Source organism: Rhopalosiphum padi, chromosome 4, assembly GCF_020882245.1.
Source record: "Rhopalosiphum padi isolate XX-2018 chromosome 4, ASM2088224v1, whole genome shotgun sequence".
NCBI classification, from domain to species: Eukaryota; Metazoa; Arthropoda; class Insecta; order Hemiptera; family Aphididae; genus Rhopalosiphum; species Rhopalosiphum padi.
Genome location: NC_083600.1, coordinates 46,503,569 through 46,522,936, shown reverse-complemented (window position 1 = coordinate 46,522,936; position 19,368 = coordinate 46,503,569). Strand labels below are relative to the sequence as shown.

At 24.6% G+C, this 19,368-nt stretch overlaps 1 protein-coding gene across 4 annotated transcripts; it reads left to right on the top strand.

Annotated features, from left to right (window-relative positions):
• Window positions 1-8,355: 8,355 nt before the first annotated feature.
• LOC132929143 (muscle LIM protein 1-like) lies at window positions 8,356-19,166 on the top strand. Of its 4 annotated transcripts, XM_060994268.1 has the most exons (13): window positions 8,356-8,512; window positions 10,864-11,013; window positions 11,076-11,235; window positions 13,749-13,878; window positions 14,303-14,399; window positions 14,459-14,543; window positions 15,482-15,553; window positions 15,826-15,955; window positions 16,166-16,341; window positions 16,594-16,726; window positions 16,960-17,147; window positions 17,994-18,099; window positions 18,506-19,166. In XM_060994268.1, the coding sequence occupies exons 2-13, from the start codon at window positions 10,899-10,901 to the stop codon at window positions 18,674-18,676; spliced, it is 1,563 nt and encodes a 520-aa protein (XP_060850251.1). In that variant the 5' UTR covers window positions 8,356-8,512; window positions 10,864-10,898; the 3' UTR covers window positions 18,677-19,166. The 4 variants fall into 4 exon arrangements, with proteins under 4 accessions (XP_060850251.1, XP_060850248.1, XP_060850247.1 ...); XM_060994265.1 differs by lacking the exon at window positions 15,482-15,553; XM_060994264.1 differs by lacking the exons at window positions 14,303-14,399; window positions 14,459-14,543 and adding an exon at window positions 13,962-14,058 and having other exon boundaries at window positions 15,454-15,553.
• The last annotated feature ends 202 nt before the right edge of the window (window positions 19,167-19,368 follow it).

Sequence of the window (19,368 nt, the reverse complement as noted above, 5' to 3'; positions counted from 1 at the left end):
TTATGAACTATTTATAAGTATGCTGAAGCTTAGTTAGAAATTCCAGTGGTCAGATTTTTAAAATTAGTAAATAATGTATGCGTCATGCGATACTATTAGCAATATTGGCATAGGTATCTCACTAAAATATACCACAAAATATTTTATGAAAGGTGTTCACTGTATACATTACATACCTACATAAAAAAACGGCACCTGACTACATCCCTAACGACTCTATAGTTAATTATTTATATAAAACAAAACATATTATATTATATAATATGAAATGATTTATACTATATAAATGATTTAATTTGACATAGCTAATATTATATTAATAATTTGGTAAATTAAAAAATTAATGTGACTGGACTGTTTGTTGCCACTTACTAGTAACGATTCAGTGCACTGATTTTATTAATATAACTATGCATAAAAAAATAATTGCGTGCCACGTGGCACTATTCATTAATTATAGACTATATAGTTGTTAATAAATATAATATATAATTGTAAATTAAATACTAAAAGTATTGTGGTTTATTATTATTTCGTTTTGATAATCTAGTCGGAATGTGGTTCGTGATTTTTCGTGAAAGAAATAAATAATAAAGCTCTCAGATTAAAAATAATCGTCGTGTGCAACACTTGTGCCAAGCGTACGTCCTTTTGTGTATACGATTTCTACACGGCACTTTTTTTCTTCTTATATTTTGTTCAACAGTCTTTAGACTAAAAGAGAAAAAAAAATTTAATTATTGAGAAATAAATTATCTTCTCAGTTTATTATTAAAGTGGAATAATGAAAAAAAAAATAACAATTAAAATGTAAAACCAAATATGTCCAATTATTATTAAAATATGTTTTGAACCTAGTGCGCCCTTATACAAAATATATATTGGTATATTATATGAATAGGTGCATCTATGATAATATATATGCATAATGCATATATGTGTTATTACTGTTATTAGACAGGTAAATTATTAGGAATTATCGTTTATTTATATTTATTATATGATAAACGAACCTACATAGTACATACTGATTATTTTCAAAGTTGACTGATCTATTATTTATATAAAATACATGCAATAAAAACCATATTTAGAATTAGTACAAGTCTGCAATTATAAATGTCAGAAAAGTAACTACTATAAATTATAATTACAGTATAGCTGAACGAGGGGTACCTACGCATAATACCACTCAAAGTTTTAGTTATTATATTTAATTTCATATACTCATATTTTATTGATATATACATATAATATGAATTATGAATATATGATTAATTTAATATACAGCTTTATTTCTATAAAAATTAAAAATTAAAAAGTAATATAAATATAAAATTATAGTAAAAAAATAAATATTTATAATGGATCTACTATTTATGAAATATCTACGCCCAAGTTAGCGTAATTTAAAGAGATTTTATGTAGCACACATTATTGTAGTTAAATCAATAAAAACTTATTTCAATAACCTATCATTTCATCATAAATCATTCACTGATTAACCATTGATCACAAGATAGTTCAATGCAATACAAAATTTACCAAAACAATATTTATTTATAAAAATGTACAAAATTATAGTGTTTTAGTATTTAATATAGAATATTTGAAATTGAAATAAATAACAATGATAATAACAATTAGGCAAAAATAATCAAATGAAAAATAGTAATAACAAAAAAAAAACAATAGTTAAGTTTGCCTACTTAAAATATAGTGTATTTCATACCTATATTTTTAAATTTTTATTATGAAATTTGCAATTTGAAAATTTTATGTAAGCCGAAATTAAGGAGCCTAGGGGCAGATACGTGGTCCTCGTCAATGTCAATAATATTAATGGGTTACGACTAAATTACTTAAAAGTAGTATGTGATTTATTTTTTTTTTTTGATCAAAAAATAGATCAGTCTATCCAATTAAAAAAAAAAATCTTTTTTTTTACCTTATTAAAAGTATTTGCTGTCAACGTCACTTCCGTACATCTATTTCTGTCATAGATTAATTATCCCTGATCAATATTCAGACCTTCTTTGATTCCACCCATTTAACATTTTCTGGGTTACTTCCTTGACTTTTTATCTAGATGTTGGTTATCATTTCTTGTAGCTGCTCTAGTTCTTCCCTTCTCTCCGCTCACAACACGTGAATGACAATTCTCCTCTGCCATTTTATAAGATTTATTATTCATGATAGGAATTTTTGTTGTATCTTACGAACCATAGATATATTTCATTGACCCTTTTCTTTTTTTTCAAATGTCATTAATTTCAATTCTTTTGGTGGTATGGTGGTATGGCATGCACTGAATTTATAAACTAACGTAAGTTTTATTACCACCTTGTATAATTTTAATTTTGTCCATTCCTAAAAAACACTGAGTTTAAAATATTTTGAAAATGTGTAGAATGCTCCTTCTGGTTGACGAAGTCGTTTTGGTATCTTTATATTCCAATAGTTTGTATTATTTATGTTTATACCCAGCTATATTTTTGTCTTTTTCTATTACCTATATTTAAATCCTAAATTTATTTTTATTTATTTTTTATATATATATTTATTCCTGGTGCTGTTGTTTGGTTTATCCCTTTAAAGATCTTCTCTAGAATAATGTTGTAAAAATATGTATCAAATGCTGCATACAACATGTCAACATACCCCGTCCTGACTTCATGACTAGTTTATAGCATTTTAACCAGTTGTCCATTAATTTAAAATATTGGTATTTATATTTCTTTTCTATTATTTAGTTTACAACTCATTAACCAGCCGTTGAATTATTTTTGTGAAAGTTAAATTAGTAATCTACAATACATATATCAATTATCAGCTATAAGTTGAAATCGATTACAATATTTTAGTAAAAACGTTATATGCAACATTCTGCAGTATAGCTGCTACAATTCATTCTATCTTGTATTTCATATAATGGTATGATTTTATTACAGTGATCTAATATTATAAGTACCATGAGTATTTTCTTTGGTCTTTATATATGGTTGTATTTGTTATTAGCAATGTGAAAAGTCCAGGATACATTGCCTCTACATTTTTAGGTAATATGGAAAATTAATAACTATTTAAAAAAAAAATATATTATTATATAATTTTGGGTAGGTAATTTATAGAACGACTGAATTATTGTGGATTATGTGAACTTTTAATAAAATATTTATATATTTTAAGCATATTCGTGCAAATAAAATATGCTGTTGAGTTGTGCTAAAATTTAAAACTGTTGAACTTCAGTTTGTGTATGATTTCTCGTTTTAATTAATTTATTCTTATGTCTTAATACTTATAAAGTCTGTAGATTGATTCATAGCGATATATTTATTATTATTATATATTATTTACTATATAGGTAATAAGGTTTGTGAATGCACTTGATAATACTATTCTTATACCTATATTTCTATTTTTATGATCTTTCTAGAAATTTAAAAAATACTTATTGTTAGCAATAAATTAGTATAGTATATTATATTGAATGTTAATTTATATGTTTTTGTAACTCATACTTTTTTTTGTAATTCCTTCTCATTACTCACACAGTTACACCATAACCATAGGATTTATAGCGAGTAGTAACATACATTTATTTTGTGTAAATTTATTATAAAACTTTTGTTGTTGTTGGTTAAATAAATAATATAGATCATGTGTCTATAACTAAAAAAATGTTCAAAATTTAGAACTGTTATACATTATTGAAGTACAAAGCTGATGGATATTCACAAGTGTATCAAAATATCGTACGAATAATACGTTTTGAAAATTGCAATAAATAAGTATAAAATCAATAAATCACTCTGTTTTTATAAATTTGAATTAAATATTAATATTAGTCGGGTAGTATAAGTACTGAATGCTAATATTTGTTCTCTGTATTATAATATTATATATTATTATTAAGTATTCGTATCATACACTGTAAAACTGTTTATATTGTAAATCAATTCTTTATAAATAATATTAATAATAAATATTAATATACTACTTGTAAAATTATTTTTTATTTAGTCAGTTGGTTAGTAGATATATTTTAATTAAACTGGAAATATAACTTTATACTTTACATTTTGCACATTGAGGCATATGTGATAAGTATATGCCATACTAAATAAAATACATTTAGAAGTATTATTAAGTGTCTGTCATAAATAACGAGAAATATTTATTATTAGTTATGATGCAACATAATAATATGATGTGGTTTTTAAGCTTGAGATCATTTTTTGGGTGGAAGGAGTGATCCGAACACTAAGTAAAATAACGTTTCATATTTCGATTTCAGATACACAATTATGCTACATACCATTTATGTGTGTCTTTTTACTTTAACGTTTATTTATGAACAATTTATACTGATTGTATATTATATCCGAAATAGATGTATGAGTGAACACTATCTTATTGAATTCGTTCACCATCGCGTGATCATTTTGGCCAGGTTAGACACGTGACCTATTTTAGTCATTTACACAAGGAGCCTATTTTATTTTGGCATATTATATTATGTACTATCTATATCTAAGTTTCCCTTTTTTCTTCTTGCCCCCCTCTTTGTAAAATATCTGTCCTTGGGCCACCCACGCGTATCTAAGGTATGATCGGACGGAAATAGTACTAAAATGTTCTTTCCATACCTCAAAATGTATGCCAAGAATTCGAAAAATCAAATAAAAAAAATCGGTAGCTACAGGTGATCTTATAAGAGCATGTCAACGTTGTTTACTCATTATTACTTAATATTAAACTGTTATGGCCAATTATATTTGATGTAGATATTACATTTCAGATTAATGTACCTATTAATACATCAATATCAAATATGAACAGCTTATATTATAATGCAGTTTATGTAATTAAACATAAGGAGTAAAATATAGAAATAACTGACAAATGTAATTAACTAACTTGAATAACTTTGTTTCTAATAAATATTTAAGAATGCATTTTGTATTTTATCATAGGCAATACATACATTGAATAAAATAAATTATCAGTTATTTGTACAACACTTTATATAATATAATAGGTATTTTATACCAAATATAGATAAACGGCAATTGGCAGTCCTTGTGGCGATGACGTGTACACTATTATCCAGGTCATGAAGAATTATTAAATTTATATTTTTTAGAGATTGTAAAAAAAAATTTAAAAAAAAAATACATATTCAACTTTTTTAGTCATCGATAAAAATTTAATTGATTTCTATTATACGTTTTCACATTAATTCCGGGGTACACGCTATGCTATATATAAGTAGTTGTCGAGTGTACCTCGTCGTTGAGTATGCTCTGTAATATATGTGTTAAATTTTAATTCGATAATCAATCATTGCATATAAATAATGATTGTGAGCAGGTTAGTCAGCTTATATTACTTGGTACTTGAATTTTCACGCGTTGAAGATCAGAATTAGTAATTTTTTTACATCCCAAACTAGCCGGTGTATAGTTTTTGTAAGCCCAGTCCTGATAGGTTTGTATTTTGTTTATTGAAATATTCTGATCTGGTTTGGGTAGTTTTTTTTTAATTGCTTAAATATTTTTAGTTTTCACGTAAGTATTTAAATACTGTTTTCAGTTATTTTTTTTTAAATCAAATACCTACACTAAATAAATAAATTGTACACAAATAATACGAATATGGAACATACTTTTCAATTATTTATTTCAATAAAGAATTTATTACCTAATAATTTTTTTCAAATCAATATTGTGGTATACCTAGGTTTTTTAGAACTTAATTTTTAGGTATTCTAGGTATTACAAGACTGCTATAATAGTAAAAACCATAAATTTGGATTATATACTTACATTAAATCACAATAACACTATAATCATAATATTAAAATAAAATTATTATTATTTTTCAATAGTAACATTTAATTCCTAACCAAAATGGGTCCAGTCCGGTTTTAATACGTATTTTAATATATTGTTTAAAAAAAACATAAGTTTTGCTAGAATTTTCAATAGTTTCACATAGAAGTTTGGTCCGAGTGGTCCGAATCGGATCTGATTATAAAATAATAAGTTAAGGCCTGGCTGATATTTTGCAAAAGTTTAGATCGGTTTAGCTCGTAACATTTGTAATAAAAAGGTCCGGATTGATTTGGGCGTAGGTCTTTATTAAGTTTAGCGTCGTGCCATCGTGGAAGTATTGTGAAAGCTGTTCCCGCAGCGTCGTTGGTTACAACCGGAAAAAAAAGGTCTTTACTATAGGTACCCATTGGCTATATTATTATCTAAATCTTAATCTAATCAAAATAATATATTAGGCTGTAAATGCACTTTTTGTACAGAAAAATTTCAGAAACTACTGTAAATATTTTAGTTAAAGTTATCTATAAGGCTATTTAAGTAGATTCCTTAGAAGACTCGGAGGATTGTTATATTATGATGGCTCATGAATATTTTTTTTTGTTTATAATATGTAGGGGCGGTGCTATTATTTACAGAAAATAAAATAACAAAGCCCAAAAAGATTTTAATATATAAATTATTTAATTTCGAGAGAATTCAGGTAATATAGCTGGTATACATACATCTATAGTAATTTATTTTACTATTATGGTAGTGTAGTCGATTGAGTTAATTTTTTTCAAAAACATCTCATTTTTATATTATTTATATATCATTATTATTATTTAATACTTATAATAGTATATATTTATATTTATTATTAACATTTAATTCTATACCGACTTTTACTATAGGCGTGAATAGGTTCATACAGATATAAATAGGCAATAGCTTAAGATGTTGTCAGCACAGTATTTGTTTTCTCTTTCTGGCCTATACGTATAACATATACGAAACGAATTTACGTAAAATATTTTTTTAAGTTCCTATTCTTAGAGTAAAAATCATCTACCACAAAATATATGAATAGTAATATTTTTTTAAGGTATAACATATCAATTTATCTAAATATTTTTTTAAAACAATTCAATATCTATTTAATTAATCAACATTATTTCTTTTTTAAGTTAAATAATTATAAATATAAAACCTATACGTAAATAATATTATTTTCTATAATTTTTGAAATATACAATTTTACTAAGATAACTCAAAAATCATAAAAACCGGGTTCCGTGTTTTTATATACTTACATAATATATTGTACGTGGGTCTGAGAAGAAAACAAAATATATTGCGCTAACATCTTCTTAAATAAAATTAATTTAAATATTTTTAAAATATCATTGAGTATAGTAAAATACTAAAATATAATAATATACGTAAAATACTTAATTGTTTTCCCTGATTATATTTAGTAGGTACCTACTGGAAATTTGTTTATCCTTTCTCCAATGTAACAATTATTAGATCCATTTGTTACCAGAAAACTCACATAAAGTAGAAAATTGAAGCATTTTTACTAATTCAAAATGTGATAACTGATTGATTAAGTAAATAAAATATAAAACACACCAATGCAAAAAATAAATGTATATATATATATATATATATACCTATATATATTGCACTACTTAGAATATAAAATGTAATGGATTGATTATTGATTCGTAAATTTTAATTAACTATAAAATAACTATCAAAACTATTTTAATTTTATTATTTATAAATGTAACATGAAAAACATTTAGTATATTATTAGGTATGATGATTAATTAAAAAAAAATATCATGGCAATTAATACATTTATTATTTTTCATTTTTTTTTTTTTATTAAAACATATTTTTTTGTATAATTTAACACATCATATGCAATAAATATTATTAAAATTTACTTTATTTAAAAAAAAAATGTCTATCCTAGTACATTATGCAGTTTAAGCAATACATACAACAACATGATACATTTACAATAATCACTAATTATTCATATTTTTTGAACTAAAATTTAAGCATTTACTTTATTTAGACTATTATTTATATATATTTTAATTTTGAACGAATAGTGTAAGCGTGTTACAGCGAAGGTAGAGAATAATCGTTTTTACACTGCACTAAAATTAGACCAAAACAAAAGAAACGCGTGTGTGTATCAATTAAAAGTTTAAAATTTAGATCTTCAAAGTTTTAAAATAATATTTTAATGATTATACGCCAAGTACTGTGTTTTTCGCCCCCGCATTATTTACGTTTTTAAATGGAATACTAATGTCTCTTTAAGTACAAAAATGTTGATGTTCATTTTATAAATATAAAAATAATTTTTTAAGTATTAGTAACAATACAATTTTTTCTATTTTTATTGGCAATAGTATATGTATTCAAAACTCAATGTAATTTTAATAATCTTTGTATTTACTATTTATATGTATATTTTTTATCCTGAAATTATACTATTGTAGATCAAGGGGATACTAAATATTCTTGCGTAGGAGCGTCTTAAAGGGCGGAGCAAATGTGCCGTGTGCAATACTGTAGTAGGGATAAAAGCAGTAGTACACTTTGATTAAAGTTCGAGAACATTTACAAAACCGAAGCTGCACACGACTGTAGTACATTCTCCGTTAACTAAGGTGAGCAAAGATTTTACTATTGCATTGTATACAATAATTTTTATAATATAATAATAACATTTTTAAATTAAATATTAATGTAAATAAACATTCTAACGGTTTTTTTTTTTTATCTTTTTCAACTTTATTTTAATAATTGTGTTATCATATTATAAAATCTGTGATAAATTTTATTTAAATTAAATTAAATTTATAATTAACTAGTGATTATAGACGGAGTATAGCACAGTGATTTGATAATAAATTGATACATTCAAATGTAATTTCAATTAAAAATTGCCAGATTTTCTTGATACACATAACATATTATCTAGTATACCATTCGATTGGTTGAATACAAAGTTTTCTATTTTTAGATAATAATACGTTAAACAAACATCAAATATTTTATTGATATTTCTTATATTTAATTTGCATTCAATTTACGATTATTTTGTCTTATTATTATTAGTTTACGAATTGTAATTAATAATGTACTGCAAAATCTTATACGTTTAAAAGTTAAATATAATGATTTATTTTTTTTTAAATCAAATTACTTAATTTTAATAACTGAAAGTCTATATTATTCATAAGTTTATGTATTCAAACATATTAATTTAAAAACATTAAAGCATTTAATATTTCATACTTTGAAGAAGTATGAAATCGATGTATTAATAAAAACTTGTAATTTTATCAAAATTCGTAAGCGTGTATAATAACTAATAAGTAATAAGCATTATATTGTATGGATTTTTGTTTTAAATCGTAAGTAATCGTTGTGTTTACATGTACCAATACAGATATTACTATAACAGTGAACTTTGTATGTATATTATAGGTACAATAGTATAATATACAATATACTGTACAGTATCTATATGTGTGCACCTTTATAAAAATAAAATACGCATACAATACAATTTTGTAATACCACTATAGTACCAGTAATCTGTAATTTATCAGATATTTCTACATTATTTTAATAAATATTCATATCAAATAAATTATTCAATAATTGTTCAACTCACGAGTATGAGTACAATTTCATTCTAAAAATGGAGTGCGTTCATATTCGGAGGTCATTCGGTTCTTCCATGTTAATTTTATCCTTATATGGATAAATGATTGTAAATAGGATTCTAAACTTTCAACAGTCCATATTATATTGCAGTTATGTATTTATAGTAATATGGTGAATTTAACCTATAATTACCTACCTCGGAATACATTTTTTGTATATTCATTCAACTTTTATAGATTTTTGGTGTTGACAAATATTAATTTAATGTTATTTACTTATCTACTCCATTTTCATAATATTATTCAATAATTCTATATTCATTTAATATTCTTATATATATTATAGACGTTTATAGTTTTAATATCTTGTTTAATTCGACACTTTATAGTTTTATTTTATTTTTTCCTATATTTGAAATAAAAAAAAATAGGTCAATGTGTCCAGGATTGAATAATGGCTCATAGCCAATCGTACTTGTCAAGTATCGCCAAATGCTATTAATATATAATTAAGTATTATATACATATATTGTATTGTGTCATTTAACTTTTCTATCTCTCTCTCTTTTATCTATTAGTCCTCGATCTATTGGTGAACATCTAGTCTAAATTGAGCTGACATTTAAAGTTCTAATAATTTAAATACTATACTTGTACTTATATACTATATAATATAATATTACTATACTGATGCCTAATTTACTGATATGAAAAATCACACGCTCTATGTACCATCTAAAGTATATATTTTATAGTTCTAAATTTAAATATAATTTCACACATGGAAGCATTACTATGAATGACTTTTTTACTCCAGACCACATGTAAAAATTAATAGCTAACAAAGACGTATGCTTATCGTACAAAAAAAAACATACTTTCTCATAAACTGTATATTACAATTAAAATAACAAATGGAAACATTTCAATATAATTGATGGTATACTTATTTTTCAGTTTTTATTACAATTTTTTTTTATTTAAATGGGATTTTTTTATGGAAGAAGGTTTGTTTTACCAATACAAATATATTATTAGGTATTTTTACCCATTGGAAGTTTTTTTGGTCCTTAACTAGAATTTATTTATATATTATAATAAAACAATATGAAAGATAGATTACAATTAACATTTAAATATCCACAAATTATCATATTATTTATATTTTAATATTTACTTTATTGATTACAAACAAAGTATGCTTCTCAAATAAATGTACAAAACCGTCAGATTTTTTACTTAACTTAGGTTAGGTTAATACGTGAATTTTGTATGTGTTAACATTATAATTATAATATATGCATTAGTATATTTTATATTGAATAAGTTTTAAATTTTATTTTCAGTTTTATTTATAAAATCGTTCAAATCAACCTTAAAAATGCCTTTCGTTGCAATTGAACACCCAAAATGCGTAAAATGCACTAAATCAGTATATGCCGCCGAAGAGCGAATTGCTGGAGGCTACAAATGGCATAAAATGTGCTTCAAATGCGGTAAGCTTTAAATATTTTAAGCGTTCGTTTTCTATTCATATAATATTGATGAAATTGTATAGAATTGTGTGGCAAGTTCTTGGACTCCACAAACTGCGCAGAGCACGACAAAGAGCTGTACTGTAAAAACTGTCACGGAAGAAAATACGGACCAAAAGGATACGGTTTCGGTGGTGGTGCTGGATGCCTGAGTACAGACAATGGTGAACATCTCAGCAACGTGTAAGTGAATAATATGTCCAAATTAATTCTTTTTAATCTGTTTATACATTTTACTAATTATGATCACGATGATTTTTTTTCCGCTGAATTAAGAACCATTTAATGAATAATGATAGGACAATTTTTGTCTTTCATAATAAAGTAAATATAATAAACATTATTTTAAAATAATATACCAACATATCCTTATATTATATACCTATTTTTAAAAGACAATAAAAATCGTGTTTAAGTTTATACTTATATAATAATTAGGTATTGTATTAATATGTATCCTATTGATACTACTTTTATTAGATATATCAATCAACCGGAAATCATCATCATAGTGTAATATTGTATTTTTCTTAATATTTGACTATTAATAATATAATAGAACGATACGAAACTAATTAATATTTAAGTACCTATATTAACGCCCCACCAGAGTTTCCTTTGATAGATAGAGTGTTCTATGAGCATGTTTCAAATATATAATAATAAGTGTGTTTTTTTTAACAGCCTTTAATGGAGAAACAACCCAATTAAATACCTGACCATCCGAAGGACCTACCCATCAACCTATATTTATTTTTGCATGCAAGAGTAAAACCTTTTTAATATTTGCTTATACATATAAATTCACCTCTCATTTCTGTTCGTTTTAGAAGATATTTTTTTAATAATTATATGTTAAGTATCCAAGCTTGTACCTATTTACCACACACATTAGTCATATGTACAGTGAACAAGCAATATATTGTATAGAAATGTTTTGTTGATTTTTCATTAAATTAATAATATTATTTCCAAAGATTGTTTTTATTTTTATTTTTCGTTTATCTGGCAGCTTAAGCGATGCTTTCGGCTAATCATAACAATTATTGATTTTATTACTTTTATGATTTTAATTTTCATACATATTATTATGCAATGATTGCTTTGAAAAATACATAATGTAAAATGTATATATTAAAATAATATGTTATTGTCCGGACATAATACCTAAAACTTATTCATGTTGAAACCTATTAATAACGCTACCGATATAGATTCTTAAACATCTAGCAGTATGATTAAATTTCGACTGCAATTACCTAAAGCACGCTTAAGATACCATTTACAAAATTATTTATTTAGATTTATCATGTTTGACATGACAGTTATTTTAAATCCTAAGCATAATATTACAAAACATATTGATGTAAAGAATTGATTTTGAGAGAGTTCATGGAATGCTATAATGTTTCACTTCTAGAGTCCAAATGGCTTTAAATGGTGAGATTAAACTTTTTTAATAACTTACCTACCATAATATATTAATATATTATTTAGATATCATATAGGTCTTTTATAAATTAGAAAACTTATACTTATTGATGGTTTTGCTTTCACTAATATATATAATATTATAATTTTATTTGTATCTTATTTTTAGCTTTCGCTTAATAAGTCATACCTATATTTAACAAAAATACTTATAAAATAACAATAATATGGAGAGGTGAACTTTTATGATTTGTAAATATTATTTTTACTTTTGTACCTAAAAGGTACTAACAGTAATTAATTATTGTTTTGTTTTTTGTTTTACTTCAGCAAGCTGCAATTTGGGAATGGAGTCATTATAATATAGTGATGATTTATGAAAAAACCATTTTTTTTCTTATTGTATTTCACTTTATAAACTATCATTATAATACACCTAACTGTGAATTTATGGGGAAACTCCGCTCAATAATTAATGATAAATAACATAACCTTTTATACATTAAACATAATATATTCCTAATCTTACAAAAACACTATACTTTATACTTAACTATATATAGATTATAGATTTAATCCATATAATAAAATTTAGTAAATAGTTATAAGTACCTACATTTTTGAAAAATACTCAGTTTTAATTTAAAAACACTGTTTTTCTGTATACTATTTATATAAAACGATAAATAAATAAAATATTATACTTATAATATTTTTTAAATTTATACATAATAAATAATAATTATAATAATTTATAATAAAATTGCTATTACTTACAAATTGTTGTATACATATTGTGTACAACATTTATTAATTATTAAATTCTCATAGATATATTTTGAATTAAAAAATAATATTTTACATTTATACATTAAGTTTAGAATTTAAAATATTCTCATTAATTATCTATAGTGTTTATGAATTTAAATATTTAATTTATTATATTAATATATTAAGAAAAGCAATTGTACTCACTTATTGTAAGTTTGTAATATTAGTTACTGATTATGATTCCTTGGATAATATAATTTTTGAAAGTGTTTTATCTTTTAACTTTATGGAATTTGTCTATTTTACTCACAACTATTTTAATAATGCCTACATTTAATGGTAAAAATCACTAAAACCACTAATATAATATACTTTATAATTGTATCATTATTATCTACATATTTACATAATATATTCAATATACTATGATTAACATTTATTAATTCAATAAGGAAAAATTTATTAATAAGTGTTCATAATAAATTGCATTTTAGGTCTTACTATCATACTAAGCCTCAAGGTGCCACGGAATCACGAAATATGGCTATGGCTCCCGAAGGTGAAGGATGTCCACGCTGCGGAGGATTTGTATACATGGCCGAGCAGATGTTAGCAAAAGGAAGAGTGAGTGCAATATATTTAACTACAATCCTAAAATCCCAATTTAATTATATCTATATAGGATATATCTTTTATCGGTATTCTAGGGATATCATAAAGAATGTTTCAACTGTTTTTCTTGCCACAAAACTTTAAATTCAGTGTTACATTGTGATGGGCCTGATAATGAAGTACACTGTAGAGGTGAATGAGAACCAATATTTGTGTGAGAATGCATAAATCCCAATTTAATTGAAAGTTTTTTTGTCTAAATTCGGAAATTAATTTTATATTTAATTAAATGATGATATTTTCGAATTAAGTTGTTTGAATACCCCTGTTAGGTAGCTATACATCTTCACTATAAATTACCACCTTTGAGTTTCACCAAAATACCTAACCGTATAATTTTAAGTACCTATTGCATGATTTTTATTTATTAATTTAGTCTTGGCATCGGGAGTGTTTCAAGTGTGCTACTTGCACGAAACGTTTGGATTCAGTCAATTGTTGTGAAGGTTCTGATAAGGATATTTACTGCAAAGGTAAGGTAATCCGTGTATTTTGCATGTTCTAACTTTTAACATTAATTTTTTTAAATCAGTATGCTATGGCAAGAAATTTGGACCTAAGGGTTATGGTTATGGACAAGGTGCTGGAGCTCTTCAAAGCGATCCTGCTTATAATGGGTACGTTTATAATAATTGTATAGTTATAATTGAAAAATACATTCATCTCTCCACTATCAAAACTAAAAAAAACAAATAAACAAATAGTAAAACTCCTGTGCATATTTTTATTAAAAATCATAAAATTTTAAATTTATATTATGTAAAATAGGTACCTAGGTACCTTTTTTTACAATAAAAGTATGTTTTATACAAATAAATAATCATTTTTATAATAAATATAATACTAAGCCTGGTGTTTTGTGTTGGCTAAAATATCTATTCGGAAGTGAAAAATAAACGTACTTAGTATAATATATGATAATTATTAATACCTATTAGGTATGCCTATTCGTTTTATCCTTTATAAATGTATACTGGCATACTTCATAAGTACCCTCTGAATGGAAATAAATATTAATACAACATTATTTTTGTTAGTGGCAGATCTGGAGGTTGTCCACGGGAGGGGTATAGATTTTTAAAATTATTTAAATGATTATTAATATTTTATATTTATGGGGAATTTGTATATAAGAAATTGAATTGTAGGCGAACATGTTTAGCATGTATGGAATAATATTACAATAACCAAATAGTTATAGAATATTATAATTACCTACGTGAAACACAGGATAAAAGGGGAAGGCTATCACTATGTCGAGACTTTTAAAACCACCATTAAGTTTCTAATAGAAGTTATTAATTATCAGGTAAATGTTTTACCGATATTTTCAAAAAGTCAAAATTACTTCATGCATGTCATTTATTCAATTATAATACCCATTGTTTTTATTCTGCATGAACTATCATTTTTAATATTTTTTTTTCATGGAATATTATGATTGATTTCTTTTGTTTTCATGATTCATGTAATTTAATAATAATTGACCAAGTCCAGCATAATACTTACGATGTTTTTTCCATATAGTTTGCTATTCGAAGCGCTTTGGTCCCAGAGGTATAGGTCACAGAGGTGCTGGTGTACAGTCAATTGGTTTAACATGTGACTTAAACGACGAAACCGAAAGGTATTTAGTGATACCAAAAGGTCAACCACCTATTTCTTTTTCATAGCATGCAATTATCTGTTTCAATTATTAATTCGCCCATATAAATCATAAACGTACACACATTTTCTACTTTTTTCATAAACATACCAAATAGAAATTTAATGCTCAGTACCTATTTCTATGTATAATTGTATATATACATCATTATATTTTTTTCTTCCTCTTCCTCTTCTTCTTATTATTATTCTATACCTACATCATAAATAAAAAACTTTTTTTCCCATATCTAGGGATGTTAGTACATCTCGAGCTCCTGTTATTGATACGAGTACAACTTCTATAAAAGCAAAACCAGGACAAGGGTGTCCACGTTGCGGAGGTGTGGTATTTGCTGCTGAACAAGTGCTTGCTAAAGGAAGTGTAAGTAGCAATTTTTGATATTATGCTTGTGTAGCTACATCAATAAATAAAGTTTGGTTATTTGTACCTAGTTAATTTATTGAATTATTTTTCTAAAAATAGTTTTAATATGAAATTTAACATAAAAATTACTTTCTAAGTTTTGATATTATGACAGATTTAAATTATTGAATTGTATTTATAATAAAATATGTTATTGTATTTTTAAAGGAATGGCATAGAAAATGTTTCAAATGTAAGGATTGCAATAAAACATTGGATTCAATAATTGCTTGTGATGGTCCTGATCGCGATGTGTATTGTAAAACCTGTTACGGTAAAAAGTGGGGTCCGCATGGATATGGATTTGCTTGCGGCTCAGGATTTCTTCAGACAGATGGCTTGACGTTAGTATAATTTATTACAGTATTTTTTAATTTACATTATAGCGTATAATTTAAACGAATAAACATTAAAATTTATTGATTCATTTATTATATTATAACTATATAATTGTACATTTTTCTGGATGAAAAAATATCAGACTGGAGTAACCAAATAGGCGTTTTCCTATGATATTTATTCGTGATACTACTAATATATTATACCTAGTTGAACCGTGAATAATATAATATGTATATATAAATATTTTTTAACAGAGATGAACAAATTGCGGGATCGCGACCATTTTATAATCCAGATACTACATCTATTAAAGCTGAAAAAGGAGAGGGCTGTCCGAGATGTGGTGGAAAAGTATTTGCCGCTGAACAACAATTGGCTAAAGGAGCGGTAAGTTTTTGTATCATTAGTACTTACTATACACTTAAAAATTAATTATGTAAGGACATTTTAAATCAAAAACTTGGTTTAATATCTATTAATATGCGTTTCATCTCAATACTTTCACTGAAAAATATTATTTCATGACAATATATTTTAAATAACTACATTATTTAAATTACATTGCGCTCTTTTAATTTGAATAACACATTTAATTTTAAAATTCATACAATTATTTACAGATGTGGCACAAAATTTGCTTTAACTGTGCTACTTGCCACCGGCCATTAGATTCCACTTTGGCTTGTGATGGACCGGATAAAGAAGTTTACTGCCGATCATGTTATGGAAAATACTTTGGACCCAAAGGATTTGGATATGGACACTCTCCAACTTTGGTCTCCACCAAAGGAGAATCTACTATGTTGTTGTAAGTACTATCAAAAATTAATAGATTATAATATAAATAAATGATTTTACAAAATACCTAAATTAAATAATTTAATATAAATATGAAGTACTTTTTAAGCATATTGAAATAAGTTATTTACTAATAAAAATACTGTTTTATTAGGTAATTACTACAAGCATTTAACACAAAATACTTTTTTCAAATTTATTTGTGAAATTTAATATAACCTAAATTTTTATATTTAAATTAAGCCTTTAAGAAATACCAATTTTTTTAATTATAGAATCTGAAAATTTCGATTTCTTTTGGTATTGTATGAACCAAAAAAAAAGATCAAAAAACCTGGTACTGATTTTTGGTTAAGTAAAAATATATAAATAGATTAACAAGTTTATCACATTTTCAAATTTTTATAGATATATTTATATTATTAAATGAAAATAAAAAATAAAAAATTCAAAACGTTAGTTATTATAATACATAAATATTAAAAAAAATAGTGACACACATTATATTAATAATATATTAAATGTAAATATTTCAGTCTAAGATAATATAATGTAATATTATACTAGTAAATCATTTATTTTGATTGAAAAATTTATCAATATGAAAAAAATATAATATAATATTAACTTTAACTATACTCGTACAGTTATAATATTATATTGATGTATTTAATATATTTTATGAATTAAAGTATTCTTCGAATTAACCAAATAACTACATATTATTAGGCCCATTTAAAAGTCTAAAATTACATTTTATTTAAAAAATACAAGTACCAAATAAAATATATTTATAGAAGTTTGTATAGATTATATTATAAAATGGGGAACTCATTTTATTTCATTTTTTTTTTAGCTCGGAAGCAAGGCCAACATCTGGAGTCAAAAGCAGAAATGGAAATGGTTGTTTGAGGTGTGGATACGAAGTTTATGCCGCTGAACAAATGATAAGCAAAAATAAGGTAATGTCACTTGACAATTGTATAACTTCATAAAAAATATTTAAGTTATTATACAAATAAATATATTTTCCCAAAAATGATGTATGTGGTTTGGTGGTTACTGGTTGGTAATACATTTGGTAGTATTCGTAACGTTTACAATCAATATATTAAAATATATTGTGTTGGTCGAATGAAGACATAAAATACACACATAATCATTGTATATTTTAGTGATTTTATGATTTACTTATGGGTCTTAATCAAATTATGTTTTATTTATTCACCATGATCACTAGAATGTTAAAAGATTGTCCAACATATGTTTGGATAACAAAAATATCACTAATAAATAATATTCTTTATAATATATAAATAAAATACGAGTATAATATCATAATAATAAATTATTTGAATTTATTTTCAGTTATGGCACAAGAGATGCTTTACTTGCGCTGATTGCAGCAAGTCATTAGATTCGACAAGTTTGAATGATGGTCCTGATGGCGATATTCATTGCAGACCTTGTTATGCAAAACATTTTGGGCCAAAAGGTTGTGGCTTCGGTATGGGTGCTGGTGTTCTTTCTATGGCATAAATGATTACTGTGAAATTAATGAAAATCAAAGGCGAAAGAATATAACTTTTAAACAAACTTCATTTGAACCTTTGTTTTATGCTTTTTTTCTTGTAATATCACCTAAAATACACTAATTATTTTAATAAACCTTAAAAAAGTTATAATTTATATAATATCGTTTTAATTTTTAATTTTTTTATGTATTCAACCATCCATATATTTTTTATATTTGCAAAGCTTTATCAACATCGTTTTATATATTTAATAATAATGCGTCAAATTTACGAATAATTACTATTGATTATTCGAAACAAATAACATTAATTTTAAGATTATTTTATATTCGTAACTTCTGTGCATATGAATTGCAGCATAATAAATTATGCCATCAATATCTTTACATTATATCAAGGACCAAGGTACTATTATGCATAATATTGAACTTTGGTGTGCTGCATATTATTGAAAATGTTTAAAATAAACTGTGAAAATATAATATTAAACTTAACTAGTGCATTAAATATATTTTAATATATTATTAGGTATAATATTATTATACAGTAACCATATGAAGCTATAAATTATCCATATACGTATTTTATAATATTTATATAATATGACATAATGTACTATAATAGTTATCGCTGAATCCTAATTCCTAAATATTATAAAACACTTTAATAATGAGAATAAATCACAATAGATCATTT

What these genes read in the sequence shown, in the direction of transcription:
- LOC132929143 (XM_060994268.1), top strand. Translation starts at nt 10,899, where the DNA reads ATGCCTTTCGTTGCAATTGAACACCCAAAATGCGTAAAATGCACTAAA. An exon ending in AGATGTTAGCAAAAGGAAGA is followed by an intron (nt 13,879 to 14,302) that starts GTGAGTGCAATA and finishes TTATTAATTTAG; the next exon opens with TCTTGGCATCGGGAGTGTTT. An exon ending in AAATGATAAGCAAAAATAAG is followed by an intron (nt 18,100 to 18,505) that starts GTAATGTCACTT and finishes ATTTATTTTCAG; the next exon opens with TTATGGCACAAGAGATGCTT.